At 40.6% G+C, this 22886-nt stretch overlaps 1 protein-coding gene across 2 annotated transcripts in view; it reads right to left on the reverse strand.

Annotated features, from left to right (window-relative positions):
• The window catches only part of RCAN3 (regulator of calcineurin 3), a 49911-nt gene that overhangs the window by 26833 nt on the left and 192 nt on the right, over positions 1 to 22886 (reverse strand). The window contains exons 2-3 of one of the 2 annotated variants that reach the window (XM_089665143.1): positions 7557 to 7816; positions 5367 to 5540 (exon numbers count right to left, since the gene is read on the reverse strand). In XM_089665143.1, the coding sequence (XP_089521269.1) occupies positions 5367 to 5540; positions 7557 to 7751 (369 nt within the window). In that variant the 5' untranslated portion in view covers positions 7752 to 7816. The remainder of the gene's footprint in view (positions 1 to 5366; positions 5541 to 7556; positions 7817 to 22886) is intronic. The other variant, XM_089665144.1, reaches the window with a different exon arrangement.

Consider the following 22886-nt stretch of genomic DNA (forward strand, 5'->3'; position numbering starts at 1 on the left):
TGATTCTCACAATATAAAGCTCTTCTGTGTAGGATTTATCATTTTTAAGCTACAACCGTTTGAAGATGACATCGCCAGTGAAGTAAGTTGGAGCAGTTTGTTTTTAACCGCTCTTCTCTGCCCTTGCTGTAGAGTGAGTTGCCATAGGAACCCAGGTGTGTGAGCAGGCAGCAGAGAGACAAAAGCTAGAGTGTGAGTTGTAGACTACTGGTGGAGGCAAGAACACTTCACACAATTTCCACAGAATTTTTAGCTTTTCTAGTTTGTTTTGATATCTGTATATATAGATTGCATGGGTTGTTACCGACATGTGGTGAAAATTTCATATTAATAGCACATTTAGAAATACACTGCTCAAAAAAATTAAAGGAACACTTTGAAAACACATCAGATCTCAATGGGAAAAATTATCATGCTAGATATCTATACTGATATGGACTGGGTAATGTGTTAGGAACGTGACGATGCCCTATCGTTTGATGGAAATGCAAATTATCAACCTACAGAGGACTGAATTCAAAGACACCCCGAAAATAAAATGAAAAAATGATGCAGCAAACTAGTCCATTTTGCTGAAATTTCATTGCAGCAACTCAAAATGGTACTCATTAGTTTGTATGGCCCCCACATGTTTGTATGCATGCCAGAAAATATCGGGGCATGCTCCTAATGCGACGAAGGATGGTGTCCTGGGGTATTTCCTCCCAGATCTGGACTAGGGCATCAGGGAGCTCCTAGACAGTCTGAGGTGCAAACTGGCAGCGTTGGATAGACCGAAACATGATATCCCAGAGGTGTTCTATTGGATTTAGGTCAGGCGAGCGTGGAGACCATTCAATGGAATCAATTCCTTCATATTCTAGGAACTGCCTGCATACTCTCGCCACATGAAGCCGGGCATTGTCGTGCACCAGGAGGAACCCAGGACCCACTGCACCAGCGTAGGGTCTGACAATGGGTCCAAGAATTTCATCCCAATGCCTAATGGCAGTCAGGGTGCCATTGTCTAGCCTGTAGAGGTCTGTGCGTCCCTCCATGGATATGCCTCCCTAGACCATCACTGACCCACCACCAAAACGGTCATGCTGAATGATGTAACAGGCAGCATAACGTTCTCCATGGCTTTTCCAGACCCTTCCACATCTGACGCGTGCTCAGGGTGAACCTGCTCTCATCTGTGAAAAGCACAGGGCGCCAGTAGTGGACCTGCCAATTCTGGTGTTCAATGGCAAATGCCAATCGAGCTCTATAGTGCCAGGTAGTGAGCACAGGGCCCACTAGAGGATGTCGAGCCCTCAGGCCACCCTCATGAAATCTGTTTCTGATTGCTTGGTCAGAGACATTCACACCAGTGTCCTGCTGGAGGTTATTTTGTAGGGCTCTGCCAGTGCTCATCCTGTTCCTCCTTGCACAAAGGAGCATATATTGGTCCTGCTGATGGGTTAGGTACCTTCTAAGACCCTGTCCAGCTCTCCTAAAGTAACTGCCTGTCTCCTGGAATCTCCTCCATTCTCTTGAGACTATGCTGGGAGACACCGCAAACCTCATGAAGTCTGTTTCTGATTGTTTGGTCAGAGACATTCACACCAGTGGCCTGCTGGAGGTCATTTTGTAGGGCTCTAGCAGCGCTCATACTGTTCCTCCTTGCGCAAAGGAGCAGATACCAGTCCTGCTGATGGGTTAAGGACCTTCTACGACCCTGTCCAGCTCTCCTAGGGTAACTGTCTGTCTCTTGGAATCCCCTCATTGCTCTTGAGACTGTGCTGGGAGACACAGCAAACCTTCTGACAATGGCACAAATTGAGGTGCCATCCTGGAGGAGTTGGCCTGCCTGTGCAACCTCTGTAGGGTCCAGGTATTGCCTCATGCTACCTGTACTGACACTAACCATAGCCAAATGCAAAACTAGTGAAAAACAGTCAGAAAAAAGGAGTAGGGGAAAAAATGTCAGTGGCCTCCACCTGTAAAACCATTCCTGTTTTTGGGGTTGTCTCATTGTTGTCCATCTAGTGCACCTGTTGTTAATTTAATTAACACCAAAAGCAGCTGAAACTGATTAACAACCCCCTCTGCTACTTAACTAATCAGATCAATATCCCAGGAGTTTAATTGACTTGATGCTATACTCTGATTAAAAAGTGTTCCTTTAATTTTTTTGGAGCAGTGTATATTTACCTAGAAAAATGGTGACATGTTCAATACTTATTTTTCCCGCTGTATATCAACCCACCTATCAGTGCAAGCTCTTAGAAAAAAACACTGTATACATAATGATAATTGACACTATATCCTAATAAAGTTTAAATAACACATAAAAGAACAGACCTCTAACACAACTGGTTATGAACAATTATGGTTACATCTAACTGGTATGGATGTTTAGTACCCCCACCAAATTTCTGACTCATAAGAGAAAAGCTACAAACCAATGTCAATGCAACCTATAGCTTCTTTTTATTCTGTTATATATTAAGATTTCTGTTAGTTTTTAAAACAAGTGATAGCTTAAAATGTTACATATCTAAATTAAAATCATAGTTTTCATAAATTGGCATGAATTTGTGCAAATTGAAGGTCGCAATCCACAGGTCTGGCTTGAATGCAAAGGCTTTTAGGCAGCTAAACCTTTATCAGAAACACACGAATAGTGAATCTATGATCTGGACATTTAGTGCCAAATAGAACAGAAATTACAATGGTTACATGCAAATCATGTACACTCATTTCTCCAGACTTTCTATACCTTTGGTTCAATACCAAAGTACATAATGACCTAGGGGGAGTTTTCCATACCAAATACAAGTTAGGTAATTTGCTGGATTATTTATCTATATACATTCCTTTATAAATGTATGCCTTTATCGTCTTCTTCGCACAACCAGGCTGGCTAAACTTATCATGCATATGATTTAAATGCTCAAGATCTGCCCATCTGTTATCAAAAAAAATTCTGCAGTCCACTATTACCACAAGTAACCATATATGTTGGTGCAATTAGTTGCAGAAAGCCGTTTAATGCCAGAACTAGAGTGTTTTGTGACTTTTCAAGATGACATTTAGTTTCACCTTTTTAAAAAAGGTGAATATTGCAATTCTAACAAAATTATGCCACTTTTGTAGTGTTTGGCATAGGTGTTACCATGTCAATAATTGTTTCAACAATAATTGTTCACAAAATGAAAAAAGCACCATTTAAAAAAAATGCCACTTTCTGATATGCCAAGTTCATGTTGGACAGTTTTTTCTGTACATCATTTATTCGGAGAAGTGGAACACTTTAAAGAACCAGACCATGAGGTTGATTTACTAAAAATGAAGAGTACAAAATCTGGTGCAGCTGTGCATGGTAACCAATCAGCTTCTAATTTCAGTTTGATCATTGACAAAAAAAAAACAAACACCCGGAACCTGATTAGTTTCGATATAGAGCTGCATCAGATTTTATACCATGCAGTTTTAGTAAATCAACCCCCATGTTTAATGCTGTTTTAGTAACTTACCATGGTGCTGATTTGGGATTTTCTTCAAGAAACAAGAACACTTAAATCAAGTGGAATCAAAGCCACCAGCAATATTCATCATAACTGTTCTAATTTCATTCTTAGGTTCAACCTCACATAAATGTATTTGTTAAAGAGGTAGTAAGGTTGTATTTTTCACTTTTACCTACAGGTAAGCCTATAATAAGGCTTGCCTGTAGGTACTGCAACTATCTCCTAAACGTGCACTGTTCAGAAGCTATCTACTTGTAAAAGGAACACCGACGCATGTGCTCTGAAGGAATGGCATGCCTTTGCCATTCCTTCGGAGCTGTGAGCTGTAAAAAGTTACTCCGGTGCGCATGCGCGGAATTGAAGTCATTGTGACTCGGCCATTCAAGCTGCCAGAGCCTGCGAACCTGGAAGAAGGACCCGGTGAAGATGGGAGCCCTGGCAGCAGTGACAGCTTGCTGCAGGAGGGCTTTGTTTTAGGTAGGTTTCACATAATGTGCGATGCATACTAGCACATTATGCCATTGTCTTGAAGGATTTGTTTTTTTAAAGGTCATGGATTACTACCGATTTAAGAAAATATAACTATTTATAAAGTCTTTTTTAAAAAACAGAAACAGTTGCCTTGAATGAATTTTTGCTGCTCCAACAGTTGACAAATGAGCACCATAGACTAATTCTTTGCTTTGCACCATCTAGGGGTTCAGCTGCATAGAGGATTCAATAAAGGAGGCAGCTCAGCTAAAGGCTCAGCTTAAAGGGTAACTCAACTTTCGTAGAAAAACTATATAAAAAAAATATAATATTTACATATATACAGTATATGGCCAGGTTTTAATCTAACGTTATTAAAAATTACTTTTCCCTTTCAATCTGCTGTGCTGCAATTTTATGCAAAATTAAATACAATATGGCAACCTGGAGACACTCTGTACACAGTTGATAGTACAGAACACCTCAAAAAATGAAGTTTAAGCCCTGACTGAACTCAGACAGCGTAATTCAGCAAAAATCTACTGGACAGTACATAAGTGATTTATAGATATTACATGTTCACAGAAGCAGGTTCTAAATTCAAAAATAATGTAAAGAAAGTTACCCAACTTTATCTCAGAACAGTTTCCTGTTTGCAAGTTTTGATATTTTTACAATATGACATTTAGAAACTGCTTTAGGCCCGGTTCACACTGATGAGCCATACATAATGATGGGCTCTTTTCGCAACACACAGAATGGCAAGTAATTATGCACAGGAATGTGGTGTGATTCCTGTGTGATTCACATGCGATGTGACAGTGTGAACTGGGGCTTATAAGACAAAACAAAGGCTATCATCTTTGAACCATGACAGATCAGATCAGCACTGTAAATGCTTGAACAAAGCAGGAGTTTTACATTAAAGTTTATGTCAATCCAAAAACTTTTTTTTGTTTGTTTTGAGAGTGGGGTTGAATTGGAAACCTCTGTCTATTTTTACTGTTATTCTCTACTCCAACTAAAGTAAAAAAATTGGTTAAAATTGAGCTCTGTCTAAATACCAAAACAAAGTTGCAACATCTTCATTCACAAATACCCATTCAATAGATAGAGTTTAGAATCAGAAATTAACATAGTAATACTTACACAGCCTTACATTCTGAATGTTTTGTATATTGCCATTAAAATTTACAGTAACATAGGGCTGTCAAAAGATTGACAACTAAAAATGGAGTAGTGTTTTTAGGCCTAGGCCTAGGTAATGGAGGGATGGAAATTCTATAGAAAGCCAGGTAATAAGAGACTGGATTTTGAAGGATTTGCACATGTATTTTAAAGCATTTTTCTAAATCTCTTCTAAGTCACATATAAGTATAAGTTGTATGCAGTATGCTTTACCTGTGCAAAATATAACTTTAACTTCTTTCCATTGAAGTCAGATTCATGCAACTCAATTCTCGCTCTAGCTGCAGCTTCTGGATTGCTGAAATTTATTCTAACTCTTCTAAAGCTTTTGAACAGCTGAAAGGAGACCTGATGGTCATAGATAGTGAAGAGAGCTTTGAATCTTTCCTGTAAGGAAACAAAGAAACTGGGAATTAAATTACTTTCTTTAAAAAAGCAATGTAAAATAACCTCTAGTCTGGCATGTCCTTTCTTTGCAAAGGCTATGGAGCGAGTATTCAGTCTATGACACCCTAGAGGGATATTAACAAAGGTTTATGCACCAATGTAATGACGGAGGAAACTAGCATCTGTGGTGCGGGCCACATTAAGTAACCAGAAAGACCTATTTCAGGTATCTTTGCCCCACCCAGGCCAGTTTTTTTTTTTTGGAGTATAACAAAAATTGGCGCAGAGCCCTTTCTTATGTAACAAATGGATTGCAGCAGTTTTTAGTATATAAGTCAGAAATATGTGAACTGTCTGCAGACAGCTCACACTCCTCTCTCTACTCGAGCAGTCAACCCTCCTCCTGCCTCCCGCACTCAGCTTAGCAAGGAGGTGGGAGGAAGGAGGGAATGTAGAGGAGGGGGGTTTGGAGCATGCAGTTCTAGGCAAACTGATCTGTGCTGTGTCTGTAACAGACAAAGCATAGAACAGGGAGCAGATTGCTGGACTTGCACCCCAAAGAAAGATCTGCTCCATTTTCTCAGTTTAGAATAGTGGTACAGACATACAGTATGTGCTACTATTGGTTAATAAAAAGCGGACAGAAAGCATGTCAAGGGAATTGATTGACTGATTTTTAGACCTATGTTCAGAAGAAGAAATGGTCATATTCTGGAATAAATATTTTGTGTTTCCTGATGTATCACCCACAGATTATGTGGACCTCATTAACGGTAACCTACACGAAAAGCACAATAAGTATATAAGGTATATGTTATGCAAGATGAAGTGTGAGAATAATTGCAAATGTTAAAAGTCTGCTATAGCTGTGCCACTCTCTCAAATGTATTCACAGATCATGAGATTACATTACAGTCATCCCCAGCAATGTTCTTAGGTATACTGCACAGGAGCTTCAGCTTTGTTAATAAACTATAGATCTAAATAACTGAAAGCGATCTTATTATCACAGTTACGCTCTAGAATTCCATAGTGCCACCACGTTACAAATGTCGGTGCGCATGACAGATTCATGTACTTGTAAATAAGTATATGAATCTGGGACAAGCACTGAGTGGGGAGGTGCATTGATGCCGGAATGTCTATACAGAAACTCTGATCTCAATACAGCTGTACTCTCAGTCTGCTGCAACTTTTACACAGACAGTGCATTGGCGTGAAGTTTTGCATCTGGGTGAGTGGGGCCTGATGAATTTTAGCAGACACTAGTTTCCCATTCAGATCTGGTCCCTTTGTAACAGCAAGAAGTGAACAGATTCTTAGCCAATAGACTGCCTGCTAGTGGCTATAGAATCTGCCCACTGCCTGCTGTCAATCACAAAAACAGAGCAGACTTCATGGGGAACAAGTGTCTCAGCTTCCCTATCAGACTTTGCCCACTGCAGTAACATTGGCTATTGGAAGCTGTAAAGCCTTACCAACCAGTGACAGGGGAGGGTAGGGGTGGCACATGTGTCACTCTTTTACACTGCTAAGGAACAGCCAATCTTCTCTCTGTATGCCAACCTACAGTTGGTGTTAATTACCTCCATATATCTACAAGCATAATTATTTTGGACTTTGGTGCATTAATAGTGCAGTTTGGGAAAAGTGGCACGATTAAGAACTACCCAAATCTACCACAAGTCAACAAAGTTACCAAAGCGGGCAGCAGGAATTTTTTAAACTGGTGAAAACCATTTTAAAGGACCGCAGCATCAGAAAAGTGTTGGTGAGGATTTTTTAATTCCCCCGGGAATGCTCTGCTTAGCACTTACAGATTATGGAAGTGTACCTATAGCCTATGTTAAAATGTGCACGACAGACAAAGCTGACATATAGCAAACCTAGTAGGGATCTTTTTTTTTAACAAAACTAGAGTTTTACTTTAGAATGTTTTCAACTTTACTTTTAATGTACAAAACGTCTGATTAGTTTTACTGTACATTTAAAACATGACAAATAGGTCCTGCATACCTTCTGCTCATCTACCTCAAAGACAGACTCATGAACACTACATGCAAACAGAGATGTTGGAAGGTCACTAAAATCCATTAGTTCTTCAAGATCATCATCATTTTCTCCAAAGATCATCTCTTCTTCCTCCTCTTCTTGGTCACTGCTGTATATATCTGAACTTTCATTCCACGTTTTCATGGTGTCTCTCAGCATCGTTACTGATTGCTAACTCCTTAGATTCTCTTTGCGGTCAAACAAATCTGTAAAACATTACCAAACTAATACAAATTACTTCTAAGAAGATAAAAGTATACACAGACACACATGCACATAGTATATATAAATATATTTTCTATTTGGCTAATGCTACTGAAAGATAGAAATCAAGTAGACACCACTACCTCAATGATCTTCCCTTGCTTCTGTGTCCTGTGCCGCAAGGCTGCTCTCCTGCATTGTGATGACACTGCCCTGCCTCTCCACCTCATCTAACCAGAGAAGGCATTGCATGCTTTCAGAAAATGCAAATCATTCTCTGAATGGTGCCCAGGCCAAAAGGCTGACCACCTGTATTCAGAAGACATCAAGGCCAGCAACTCAGCAAGGTGCATGAAGCAAGTGAAAATAGTAGCAATGTCTACTTCAGTGATATCCAGTTTCCATGGGTATCAGCCATGTGTTAGATTGGTCCAAGTTGGACCAACATAACTATGTATAGCATACAGTTGCCCAGGGAAGGACTGACCATTCAAGCACTCGGGCACTGTCTGTCCGAGGGCCCGGGGTCAGTAGGGGGCCCCATAAGATGCCCTGGTACCTTTCATAGGCTTTTTTGGGTGTGGTTTGAGTGTGGGCGAGGACACAGGGGCCCCATGAGTTGTTAGTCCACCCCTGCCATTGCCTGGAATTCTTCTTGAAATGTCTGGCTTGGCAAAGTAGCAGCCCCTAAAATGTGTTGTGGCTCGCCCACATCTGACATCACCTTCCAGTTTTGACAGTTGGCCGTCCCTGCTTGTGGCCATAGACACCACTGGTCTGCCTGCCTTCCCAACTCCTTCCAGCGTTGCATATACCACCACTGCTGTATTATAGACCACAGTCTGCATTGATGCCAGTGGTTTGCTGCCTGTTCCTAGCTCCATCCCAAGCTGGATAGAGCTTTTTACATGCAAGTGTGCTTTTTTCAATAAATGGTACAATTTTGATATTACTAACCCCAGCAACCCGCTTGTGTTCTTTTTTCTACCATGTGAGTGGATCCTTCCCAGACTGGTCACAAGAGCTGCATTTATTTTTGGAATCCCATCCCTTACTGGAATTGTCATTAGAAAGCTTTACACATATACTTATATACTGTATTTAATATACTGTGTAAGTATTGTATGCACGCCTATATATATCAGCAGGGTGGTTTGTCTGGCAGGACAACATGCATGACAATGGTGGCTGAGCACAATTACAAATCCCTTTGGCCGGTATAGTAAAAAAAAAAAAATAAAAAAGGGTTTGCAAATTTATCTCTGTATTTAAAGTGCAATTAAACCTCAAAAAATTATTTAAAAAGTGGGCTCCAGGAACTTTTAGCCGTAATATAATAGTATTTGCAGCATAGTAACACAATATGGCAAACTCATCTTGCAAGCAATCTCCTCCTGTGCTGCAGCATCAAACGAGCTCCTGTCCGTGGTGGGTGCTTCCATTTTCTCTGGGTCTTCCTTCTGGGCAGAATTTGGGTCATTAGAATGCATTAATGTGGGAACACTAGTTAACGTGTCTTGCATTAACGTGTTTTTTTTTTTCCGCTTTTGAGAGTTTTTAAGCTCAAAAAGCTTCTCTCCTGAATGCAGGGATTCTTTTTTTTCTGCCTGTAAACCCCCCTGCCACTAAACTCCTGAAAGCACCTATAGTGTGCATGGACACATAGGCTAACATGGAGGGGAGCTAACGGGCAGAGAAAAATAAAGGATCAAAACAGCTCAAACCTCTGTAGGAGCAGTTTCTTTGAGCTGCAGTGTGTTTGAGGCCTAATGGTTTTTCTGGAAGCTCTGCAGAAAAAGTTGCTATGTGACAGAGCCATCTTGTGGTTATAAAGAAGCATACAGTTGTGACCAAAATTATTCAACCCCCAATGCTGTAAAGGGGTTTAGGGACTATAGTGTACATTTGGAATTGTATTCAGAATCAAATCCTACAAGGACGTTGTAACTACCCAAATGCAACTAAAATGACATCAATTGTTTATGTAATACAGTAGTAAATGGTTCTTATGTGGTTTCTTCATTGCCACAATTATTCAACCCCTTAAAGACTACCACTCTGAAGAACAGAGGTTCATACAGGTGCTTTCCATCAGGTATTGAAAACACCTGTGGATGTCACCGAGCAGCAATCAAGCATAATAAGCACCAATTAGGCAGCTTTAAAATGACTGTGATACTCAGCTCCTTCTAGACATTTACTGGTGTGGTTACAAACATGGTGAAGGCAAGAGAATGGTCCAGGAAGACAAGAGAAGAGGTGATTTCTCTTCACAGGAAGGGCAATGGCTATAAGAAGATTGCAAAGATGTTAAACATACCAAGAGACACCTTAGGAAGCATCATTCGCAAATTCAAGGCAAAGGGCACTGTTGAAACGCTACCTGGTCGTGGCAGAAAGAAGATGCTGACTTCGACTGCTGTGCGCTACCTGAAGCGTAGAGTGGAGAGAAGTCCCCGTGTGACTGCTGAGGAACTGAGAAAAGATTTGTCAGATGTGGGTACAGAAGTTTCAGCCCAGACAATAAGACGCACACTGCGTAATGAAGGCCTCCGTGCCAGAACTCCCAGGCGTACCCCCTTGCTGTCTCCAAAGAATAAGAAGAGTCGACTGCAGTATGCCAAAAGCCATGTGGACAAACCACAAAAGTTGTGGGATAGTGTTCTGTGGACTGATGAAACAAAATTAGAACTGTTTGGGCCCATGGATCAACGCTATGTTTGGAGGAGGAAGAACAAGGCCTATGATGAAAAGAACACCTTGCCTACTGTGAAGCATGGTGGAGGGTCAATCATGCTTTGGGGCTGTTTTGCTTCTGCAGGTACAGGGAAGCTTCAGCGTGTGCAAGGTACCATGAATTCTCTTCAGTACCAGGAGATATTGGATGGAAACGTGATGCAGTCCGTCACACACCTGAGGCTTGGGAGACGTTGGACCTTTCAACAGGACAATGATCCCAAGCATACCTCCAAGTCCACTAGAGCATGGTTGCAGAGGAAAGGCTGGAACATTTTGGAGTGGCCATCGCAGTCACCAGACTTAAATCCGATTGAGAACCTCTGGTGGGACTTAAAGAAAGCAGTTGCAGTGCGCAAGCCTAAGAATGTGACTGAACTGGAGGCCTTTGCCCATGAAGAATGGGCGAAGATACCCGTAGATCGCTGCAAGACACTTGTGTCAAGCTATGCTTCACGTTTAAAAGCTGTTATAACTGTAAAAGGATGCTGTACTAAGTACTAAGATTGAATGTCACTTGGGGGTTGAATAAAACTGATAATGCTGTGAGCACAGAAAAGACATTTGTGGTTATTTCATTATAACTGTTATGTTATATTTGTCTGACCTACAAGTGCCTCTTTAATGTAAATGTAAGCAAGATGACTGAATGATCAAAAGCAATGTCAAACTGGCCAAAACACTCAATTTCAGTGGGGGTTGAATAATTTTGGTCACAACTGTAGCTTATTGAACCGTATCTGGGCCCAATTTTTTTTTTTTATTGTGGTGTAACTGAACACCATATAGTGGGGGCTAAAAGATTTTTTTTTTCAGTGTGGCTTCTGCTGTTTGCCAAGATGTGTTTCATCAGATCCCTTACAAACAAGCTGTTTATTGTTAGTTGATCGGCACATATCACAGTACCAGTAAAACTACAAAACTGGTAAGACACTAATAAAAGCATGCTGACAATGGCCCTGCATAAAGTAGGTCTGTACCACAGCTGAATGACATTTTGTTTGCATGTGTGCACTATAAAGAAAAAAAGGAGAGGAAGGCTTGTTTTCAATGGTTTTCCATCCTTTGTTGCAAATCAATGTTGCAGATTTCCTTTGGCCTCTTTGCAGTCTTTGTAGCTGCCCCCCCCCCCCCCCACCTCAAAGACTGAGAGTTGAGCAATGAAAGACCACAGATCCCTCAGTTCTCGATCTTAAGTGACCAGAGAGTTTGTGACTGACAGTCACCGGCTCTCTGCTCTGCCCCTCCAGCGCTCACTTCACCACCGGGCTATGGAGGGGGTGACAGCAGCTGGCTCAGGCTCCCAGTAGTGCACTGAGAGGTTGACCCAGTTCTGGTCCAGGTATCCGAGTGGCTCCTAACATTAAAGTTGGGATCCTTAAAGAGTATGGAGTGGCTACGTGACATCAGCTGACAGAGGAGTTTAGCCCACTGTCAGCTAAATCTGGGTCACAGGAGTGCAGAACTAAGTGAACTCCTGTAACCCACAGAAGGAGGGCCAAAAGAGCTTTAACTACTACAGAAATTCACTCTAGTAGTCAGTGCTACTCTCTTCCGGGTGCTGCTTATTGAACAACTTGTCGTCTGCATACTGGACACGGGGTTGCTTACTCCCAAACCTCCACCATTTGGCAAACATGTTGCATTGTTTAAAATGAATACAGTGCATTCTCTAATTGAATTTGATATCGTACCCCTCTCTTCTCCACCTTGTCCAATTACAGAACGCCTTGTGTTTATTGAAAAAAAAATACAAGATATTCTCTAAGTGGAGGAAGTACTAAGTGAGTGAATTCCTATGTTCAGTATACAGACTACAATTAGCAGCACCTGAAACAGGACAGGACTGACTGTATGCAGCACAGACTACTCAGTAAATTTTTGTTTCCCCAGCCTCCCACCTAATGTGATACCATAGATAACTACATATAACCAAGCTGGCCTGATGTAAGTGTAAAGCCTACATTTACGGTTATTTTATTTTTTAACAAATCAGCAAAAATAATGTTACTTACAATTAATGTGTCCTTTGTGCTGGTGTGTAACAAAAGTGAAAATCTGAAAACCTCTGCTCCCTTCCCGTATCCTGCAGTGCTGCGGGGGCTAATACCAGTGCTGGAGCTGTGACTGTCACTCATCAAGATTAAATGAAAAATGGTTTCTGAATGGAGGATGAGCGAATTAATAAAAGGTCTGCCTCCCTCCATTCATAGAGGCTATAGTACAGTTTCTATGAATGGAGGAAAGGGCTGAAAAATGTAGGCATAGTTTAACTGCTGAGTGCCTGTCACAGGTCCAGGGCTTGTTTTAACTCCCACAGTACCAGAAGATCCCAACTTCTGTGACCTCTGCCGAGTGGCTGCCCCACCGTTTACTTAACACAGGAGCTCGCTTGACATAGGCAAAATTCAGGGAATGCTTTGCTTTTTCGCAATGAATGCAAAGTGTTCTCTGGTTGGGACAAGGTATAAATAAAGTTATTGCTGCCCCATTTCATCCAATCCCATCCACAATCCAAAAAAATTAATAATTGAGAAAATGCAAAGTTTTCTCTGAATGGCTCCCATGCCAAGTCAGTGACCTCCTGTGGGCACAATACAGCAAGGCAACCGCTTGGCACAGGGCCCAGAAGCTAATGGCAGTCACTGTAGTAGCAGTGCCTTCTGCAGTGATTTCCATGACACATATATCCAAGCTGGACCTCTAGCGATGCAAAATTGCCATACCTAAACTTCAGCTTTAAAGTGGTTCTAAAGCCTAAATATTTTTTACATTAATACGTTCCCTGCATTAAGGTAAAGTATGTTTAAGTAGCAGTATCACTTCCTGAACCCCAACCCCCTATCCTGACCTGCATCTTTACCTGATGTGCCAATCTGTAGCAGCTTCCAGCAAGCCATTGGCTCCCGCTGCTGTCAGTCATATCCTGTGGTGAGGGAGCTGGAGGCGGGGCTGAGCCACACTCGCTGTGTCTATGGACACAGACAGCATGGCTTGGGACAAGGACTGGCAACACTGATGGACACTGTTGGGCTGCATTGAGTTTGCCCTGGGGCTTCACTGATTTACTCTGATGTGTAAATATAGTTGCAGATTACTGTCTCTCCTCATGCTGTGACAGCGTGAGGAAAGTGCAGCCAATAACCGGCAACTGTATTTACATTGTGATCAGCTGTGTCATTGGAAACAGCTGGTCACGTGGTAAAAGGGCACTGTGATTGGCCCTTTACCATGTCATGTGATTAGCTGTGTCCAAAGGACACAGCAATCACAGGGTACGCCGGGGGTGTGTGGGAGGCGCGGTTCTGGAGGACATCATATGACGCCCTCCCAGAACTAGATGACCGCGCCATAGTCGGCTATAGCCCAGTCATCAAGTGGTTAAACCCGCAGGTGGTACCCCATAGGAAGCAGGTTGCTACCACCAAGAAGAGGAGGAGCCAGGAGCACCAGTGGGGGACCTAAAAGGAGGAGGTTTGGAGTCACTCTGTGCAGTGGAATTGCAGGCAAGTGTAACATGTTAGCTATTTAAATTAAAAAAAAAAAATCTGACTTTACAATCACTTTAAGAATGATAAGAAGTTACCAAAAAAAGTTATCAAAAAACAAAAAAAAACTGCAGCAGCAGCAAACAATTTCAATTAACTGCTTTAAGACCACCCACAGTACATGCAGTGCCTTGAAAAAGTATTCATACTCCTTGAAATGTTTCACATAGACCAACACAAAGTGGCACATAATTGTGCCGTGGAAGGAAAATGATAAACGGCTTTCAATAATTTTGACAAATCAGTATCTGAAAAGTGTGGCGTGCATTTGCATTCAGCCCTTGAGTCAATACTTTATAGAACCACCTTTCGCTGCAATTACAGCTGCAAGTCTTTTTGAGTATGTCTCCACCAGCTTTAACAGAAGAGAATATATATAAATTGGCGCTGGAGGACTGTTAGTTATAATTAATAAAAGTCCATGTAGAAGTTCAAAAGAATGAACACAATGCAGCATCCGCAGCAGCACCCTTAAGAGGCGGGAAATATGGAGACAGAGGGGTGCCGGACTAAGTGCAGCATAAAGTTAATGGGATTTATTGAACACATACAATAAGCAACTCACTAGAAGGTTAAAAAAAAAAAGGCAGACATATCTACAAGTCATACCCTGCTGGTTCCTGCTTCCTGGTGGTGAGGGTAGTCTCCACATCTCTGAGCTGTTACGCTGGAGCTTCCAGGAGTGGCCGACCGCCACGATAGCCAGCGTAGAACACAAGGTGGCGCCGGACCAGACGTGACACCAACGTGGAAACGTAATGATGTAAACGCGGGCACTAACGTGTTTTGAAGCTTCCGCTTCTTCTTCAGACCTGATTTGCCAGATTGCATGTGCTTGCCCTAAAATTCACTTTAGTGTGTTTTTTATTGAAATTTTCCATTTCTTGGACCTTTTCTGTAATACTGTGTGACATAAAAAAATTTGAACGACCACTATTTTGTTTTCCAAGGTGTCTGCTTTCAAAAAAAATATAATGTTTGGGGGTTTTGTGTAATCTGCAGGCCTAAAATGATTTTTTACATACGTGTGCAAAAACGGCTCTGGCAGCAAAAGGGTAGCTCACCTTTGGTAACAGATTACCCCCGATTTTAGGGTGGAACATATAACATGTTCCCAGTGCTGCAGCTGCTGCCCGATCCCCCCTCCTCCCTGTGATAGAAGTGCAGAGAGAAGTTCCCCATACTAGCTGTCAGGTTTTAAAAACAACGCGGCCGTCCGGGGCTCTACCCACATGGTCGAGACAGTTGTTCTGTGTTCTGTGAATGAACTACAAGTTCCGACAGTCTTGGCTGCTCTTGGCTTGTAGTTCTCATTGAGAGCGCCGTAGTAGTTCATCCTGTACAGGAAAGCAGATATACTGACAGGTCTCCAGGAAACCTGCATGGCATCAGCGATCTGCTGATCGCTGGAGCAATGCTTTATAGGCTTCTACAAACCAAAATATTAAATGCAGATATTTTTACCTGCAAAAAAATGGGCATTTATTATTTTTGGTCAAAATGTGAACTTATCCTTTAACCCCTTTCCCAGTTAGTGCCAATAGTACGTCTATGCGCACGCACCGCCTTGCCTATAAAGGGAATTCATTGACGTCTCCTGCCCTATGTGCATACCCCTCATGAATACGTGCTCATGCACAAAACACGTAGAGGAGGAGCCATACGTGGTGACGTCACGCCGCTGTGACCACGAGGAGGTCTGGCGGCCATCTTGCATATGGTCAGTGTTAAACTCCTGTGCTGTTTTTTGCTGTTATTTCACCCACAATAAATGTGTTTGATTGGAAAATACTACACTATGGGCATTCTTCTTTTTGGCTCTATATGAGCCAAACACCAACCTAGAGCCCATTCCTGCAGGACGGTAGCTGAGTAGCAGAGTACCAGGGAGGAAGGAGATCTCTTGGACCAGACCAGGCTGCTTACCTCCTTTAAGGGGGACCTCCGGCTATTATCATATACATTGCGTATTATGCTTTGCCATCTGGTGAGTGTGCAATTCATACAATTCTTTTGACACATCACCTGAGTGAATGTCCATGAACACACGGATTACCACCTAGAGACTGTTTTGATCACATCAGTCACTTATATCTCTTGAACTGTTACGTTGTCTCCTAACAGGAGAGCTGTGTGTGATATATATCTTCCTCATCATAGCATGCACAGCACTTTTATTTATGCTATTTTGTACTATATATGGGCACTTTTACTTATTTATGCATAGCTATATATATATATATATATATATATATATATATTTTTTTTTTTTTTTTTTTTGTTTTGTTTTTATTATATTTATTTAGTGCTGCACCTCCATGTTTATTTGTGTTTTAGGAGGTATTTGAAGGTTGCCTTTGGTGCATTAGCTGCTAGTTGTCTTTGGCGCTCACTTCTTATCCATTTTATCTAGTGCCAATAGTACAGTGACAGTGTATAGTATTAGCACTGATCACTGTATTAGTGTCATTGGAGAGGTCAATGTCAGTTATTCAGTGTACCCCCAGACAGCGTCAGCTAGAGCCAGAATGCCCGCCACGCTATCACAGTCCCATTATAAGTCACTGATCACTGCCATTACCAGTATAGCATCATAGCTGAGTAAATATACACCATAGTTTGTAGATGCTATAACTTTCTCATAAATCAATTAATATATACATATTCAGATTTTTTTTTTCACAAAGACGTAGCAGATTACACTTTGGCCTAAATTTAAGAAGAATTTAGATTTTTTTTATTGGATATGTTTTATAACAGAAAATAGAAAATATTGGTTTTTTTTTTAATTTTCAGTCTTTTTTCATTGATATATTAAAAAATAAAAAAAACAGTGGTAATCAAATATAACCAAAACAAGCTCTATTTGTGTGAAAACAAAATTACATAGAGCCAGTTCACACAACAAAAACATCCTCCAGATCCGTTCTGGATATGTTTCTGCATGCGTTTTTTTCAATGTGTTTCCAGACGCATTCCAGATGCTTTTTCTCGGGTCATTTGGAAGAAGTATTTTTGTTGTGGAAGTGTGCAAACCCCTGCATGGGCAACTGATGTCTTGTGTTAAAAGTGAGCAGAAAAAGCCCTGACAAGAATTGCTACAGTGGACTGTACTCACAGTCTGCACTACCATTACATTAAACAACCACCAAGCTGATTTTATATATATATATATATATATATATATATATATATATATACACACACATATATATATATATATATATATATATATATATATTATACACACATATATATATATATATATATATATATATATATACACACATATATACACACATATATATATATATATATATAACATTTTTTTTTGACAGACTACATTAGGGGATTTTCCTTCACTTTATAGCTACATGACAAAAAAAAAACCCATGGCACGGTATACAGAAACGTGTATGAAATTGTACTTTCACTTTTGCAAATAACATGACAGTGTGGAGGGTTAGCAGTGGGACAGAACTTTCTCCACTCCGCATTCAACTCACAGATTTCTAAGATGGGGAAGAAGGGACAATCATAATGCACAGAGAGATTACAGATGTAATCCGCTTTCTTTTTCGGATAGCTGGGTAACTCTGGGAAGAAATAACTTGTGATCTCTCTCCATATGTTGCCTTTCCTCGCATTGACTTTGTAGTGAGGGTCCTGCAGATCGTATAGTTCAGGATGATCTTGAGCCATTGATATCAGTGTCCAGATACAAGCTTCTATACTCCATCTTGTCCAGATGTGCAAATGACCAGAAGAGTCCTGTTTATATTTCACTGCACAGGGGTCCGGTGCATTTTTCGTGTTCCAGTACAGTTCTTTGCAGGAAAAAAAAAAAGCAGCATGTTGTGCTTTTTTTTTCTGGAAATGAAATGCACTGGTGCCATTGGAACCCTTGTAACATACATTCCATGCATTTCTGATGCAGAAAAGAAAAAAAATCACTGTACTGCATGTGGTGTCAACTTGCCCAAAAATTTCAGCTGGGTACAGATCTGGGTGTTGCATGCCCGTGCATTTGCCACTTAAAGTAGCGCAGTGCCGAATAGCAAAAAAAATTTAAATAAAAAATGCTCTGGTCACGAAGAGAGTAAAACCTTCTGCAGCTTAACCACTTACCCTCCAGAGGATTTACCCCCCTTCCTGACCAGGCAATTTTTTGCAATTCAGCGCTGCATTATTTAACTGCACTGTCATGCAATGCTGCACCCAAATGAAATTTATGTCCTTTTTTTCCCCACATATAGAGCTTTCTTTCGGTAGTATTTGATCATCTGTGCAGTTTTTTAATTTTTTTGCGCTAAAAACAAAAAAAAAACCTGACAATTTTGGAAAAAAAAAAAACAATACTGTATTTTTGACTTTTTACTATAAAACATTTCTTCATAAATTTAGGCCAAAATGTATTTTGCTACAAGTCTTTGGTGAAAAAAAATCCCAATACAAGTAAATTAATTGGTTTACGTGAAATGTATAGTTTCTACAAATGGCGGTACATATACTGTTTTTTTTTTTATACTAGTAATGGCGGCAATCAGTGACTAACTGCCACGGACATCCCAATGGCACTAATATAGTAATCGGTGCTAATAAAAAGCACTGACACTGTACTAATGACACTGGGCAGGAAGGGTTTACCATCTGGGGCAATCAAAGGGTTAACTGTGTGCTGTTTTACTGTGTGTGCGGTGTATGTTTTACTAGGGAAACATACTGCTGTATATTTTTCTGCTGTACAGAGAAATACACAGCAGCATGTCCTTGCTGTGTTTATGCACAGGTCTCTTCCCGGTGGGGAATCTCTGGCTGGGACCCAGTGATCGACATCTGTAGCTGCGACGCAGGTAGAGTGGCGCACGCGTGCTACTACTACTTGGAAATGCAAAATCACATATATACTAGTGGTGCACCGAAATGAAAATGCTGGTGCTGAAACCGAAAATTCAGGATGCACTTGGCCAAAAACTGAAATGGACAGTTTTTAAAAATGTATTTATATTTTTTGGAAAAAAATACACTTTAATGATTAAAAAAAAAAAAGACACATTATATACCCCAATTTTGTAAAATATGAAAGATGATGTTATGCCGAGTAAATAGATACCCAACATGCCATGCTTTACAATTGCACACGTTCGTGGAATGGCGTCAAACTGCAGTACTTAAAATCTCCATGAGTGACACTTTAAAAATGTCTACAGGTTACCAGTGTAAAGTTACAGAGGAGGTCTAGTGCTAGAGTTATTGCTCTTGCTCTGACGTTCGTTGCGATACCTCACATGTGTGGTTTGAACACTATTTACATATGTGGGTGTGGCTTATTTATGTGTTCACCACTACATGCAAGCACGGGGGCACGGTAAACTTTTTTTTTTTACACTATCGCTTTAAAAAAAAAAATTTAATCACTTTTATTCCTATCACAAGGAATGCATGCATCCCTTGTGATAGAACTAAGGAGTGACAGGTCCTCTTTATGGAGAGATATGGGGTCAATAAGACCCCACACCCCTCTTTTACAATGTAAAGCATTAGATCAAATAAAGCATTGATCTAGTGCTTTAACCACTTGCCCTCCAGAAGATTTACCCCCCTTCATGACCAGGCCATTTTTTGCTGTTCGGTACTGTGCTATTTCAACTGGTAATTGCACGGTCGTGCAATGCTGTAACCAAATTAAATTTATGTCCTTTTTTTCACACAAATGGATCTTTCTTTTGGTGGTATTTGATCACCTCTGCGGTTTTTACTTTTTGCACTATAAACAAAAAAAAAGACTGAAAATTTTCAGAAAAAAATTTTATTTTTCACTTTTGGTTATAAAAAATATCCAATAAACTCAAAGTTAGTTATAAATTTAGGCCAAAATGTATTCTGCTACGTCTTTGATAAAAAAAAAAATCTCAATACATGTATATTAATTGGTTTGTGTAAAAGCTATAGCGTCTACAAACTGTGGTATATATATTGAAATTTACGTAGCTTTTACTTTCTGACTGCCTATCACATTTCTTGAGGTTCTAAAATGTCAGGGCAGTACAACACCCCCCCCCCTCCCCTTTTTTTGGAAAGTAGACACCCACATGATTTTGCAGAGATGCATGTTGAGTCCATGGAACATTTTATTTTTCGCCACAAATTTTTTGAATATGACATTTTTTTTTTTTTTTTACACAAAGTTGTCACTTTAATTATATATTACTTATGCATGCCATGGGTATATGTGGAGTAACACCACAAAACACATTCTTCTACTTCTGAGTATGGGGATACCACATGTGAAAGACTTTTTGGCAGCCCAGTTACATACAGGCCCCCAAAATCCAATGACCACCTCCAGGCTTTCAAAGGGCATATTTCCTCATATCACTTCCCCACTACCTATCACAGTTTCTAAAATGCCAGGATAGTACAAACACCCCCACCACTTTTTGGAAAGTAGACACCTCAAGGAATTTGATAAGAGACATCGTGAGTATTTTACAGATATTTTTGTCACAGGGTTTTGAAAAAGAAAAAAAATATTTTTTGTTTTCATTCTTTGTTTTTCAAAAACGTGGGAAGAAATGAGATCTGCAAAATATTCACCATGCCTCTTAGCAAATAACTTGGAGTGTCTACTTTCCAAAAAAGGGGTCATTTGGAGGGGGGGGGGGGGCTTCTACTATCCTGGCATTTCAGGGCCAACATTAGAAGCTTATGCCACAAATCACCCACTCTTGAAGACCAAGCCTTTTCTGACACTTTTTGTTCACATGAAAAAACTGTTTTTTTTGGCTAGAAAATTACTTTGAACCCCCAAACATTATATATATATATTTTTAAAGCAGAGGCCCTAGAGAATAAAACGGTGGGTGTTGTCATTTTTTACGTCATACATTATTTGCACAGTGATTTTTCAAATGCAAATCTATTTGGGAAAAATACACTTTTTAGAATTTTAAAGCAAAAAACACAATATATTGTTCAATTGTTTGATAAATAATAAAAGATGATGCTACCATAGTAACATAGTACTACTGTGGGGGGGAAATCAGGGATTTTTTTTTTTTTTTACACTTTGCTTTGCAGGTGAAATAAAGCTCATTTCTCTAGCAATGCAAAGCTTACTGTCATAAATCTGACTCGTTCATGAACTGTCATCAATGAGTTAAGTTTTTGACAGCTTAAGATAGTGATCTGTGATTGGCTGGAGCTGGTCACATGGTACAGGATGCTGTTATTGGCCCCATGTATCTAGTGACAGCTGTTGGCAAATCACAGCTCACTAAGAAGAGAACCAGAGCTGTTATGAATGAGATTGATTCATAACAGATTTGTTTACATTGTGATCATGTGATCGCATAGCGATCACATGATCACCAAGTCCTGTTCACCGGGATCTTCATTCAGCTGGACACAGGAGTCGCGGTGGGGAGCGCCCCCTTGTGTTGGTACAGCCAGAGCGACGGGTACATGGCTTAGCCTGTAGCTGTTGCCCGGCCGCAGTACATTAAGGTCAGGAAGCGGTAAAAAAAAATGGCCTTCTTTACAAGGCGCCGGAACTGGAAGTGACATCGCTCCAGTCCTCCAAGGGCATAGAGATGAGTGGAGGCCATATTTCCTTCACTTATCTCTATGCCCAGCGCTGGGATCATTTGGTAGTTACTCAGGTAAGGCGGCAGCGGCGGGGTTATTTTAAGCACCTGTATCGGTGCTTATTTTCATATCGACCAACAGCCAATAGGGGTGTTTTCGGCCAAAATGTTTCGGCCACTGAAATGTCGGTGCACCCCTAATATATACATGATGTTGCACAGCCCTGCTTCCCTGTAGCAGTACTTCTGCTATAGGGTGGTTAGTTAGTGGTTAAAGTGTTACTAAACCCACAACAGTAAAATCAGTCTGTATATGCAGTAAAGCATGCTTGTTATACTCACTGTATAACCTAAGGGGTTAATCCTCTGCATTGTGTAAAAAGGATGTTTGATTCTGTCTTCTATGATCCTTCCCTTTTTTTTCTGTCCTCAATCCATCTGCTGATGGCACAGACCCTTGGGGGCAATCTGCACATGCTCAGTTTAGTGTGTATTGCTAGAGAGTTTTTCTTTGGGAGGGTGCATGTGATCAGCCCTGGGCCAATCAGCGCTGTCCAGACAGATGGCCAGGGATTATGCATCCTCATAGGACAATCAGAGAATGGAAACTCCTCTTACAAGCTTTAACCAGTGCTCTGCTGAACACTGATAGAAGTCACAAGACTTTTATATACTGCTGGTAAGAAAAGATAGTTAGCAGTTTATATTTACTAAACTAATTGCATTTCCATGATCTGTGTACTGTGGGAGACCAGATATAGTGAATGCAGGGTCCTGGGTTTAGTAACACTTTAAGTGGTAAAGTACTTTATTTCCAAGGTGATATGAATTCCCTAACTTATATAAACATTTAAACCAGTAACCCCAAATACAAATTAAGTGGCAAAACAATGATTATTTTTAAAAATATGATCTGTTTCCTTTTGTACCATGTAGTATTGTAACTGTAATGTGTACCTTCATTTTGTAAAGTGCTGCGCAAACAGTTGGCGCTATATAAATCCTGTATAATAATATGTGGTGTACCTTGCTGGTGCATCATCAGCCACAAGCAATGGCAGACTGGAGTGTAAATATTGGGAGAAGCATCAGTGGTGGATAATAAAGGGCTGAATACAAGTTCAATGACAGATTGGGAAAGAATATATCATGGAATAAGTATCCAGATACAATGACCACACTGAATTACACAGCATGTCAACACTCAAATAAACACCAGA

This window comes from Staurois parvus, unplaced genomic scaffold (genome assembly GCF_062004578.1).
Source record: "Staurois parvus isolate SC_StPar_1 unplaced genomic scaffold, SC_StPar_1.0 ptg002140l, whole genome shotgun sequence".
Lineage (NCBI taxonomy): Eukaryota > Metazoa > Chordata > Amphibia > Anura > Ranidae > Staurois > Staurois parvus.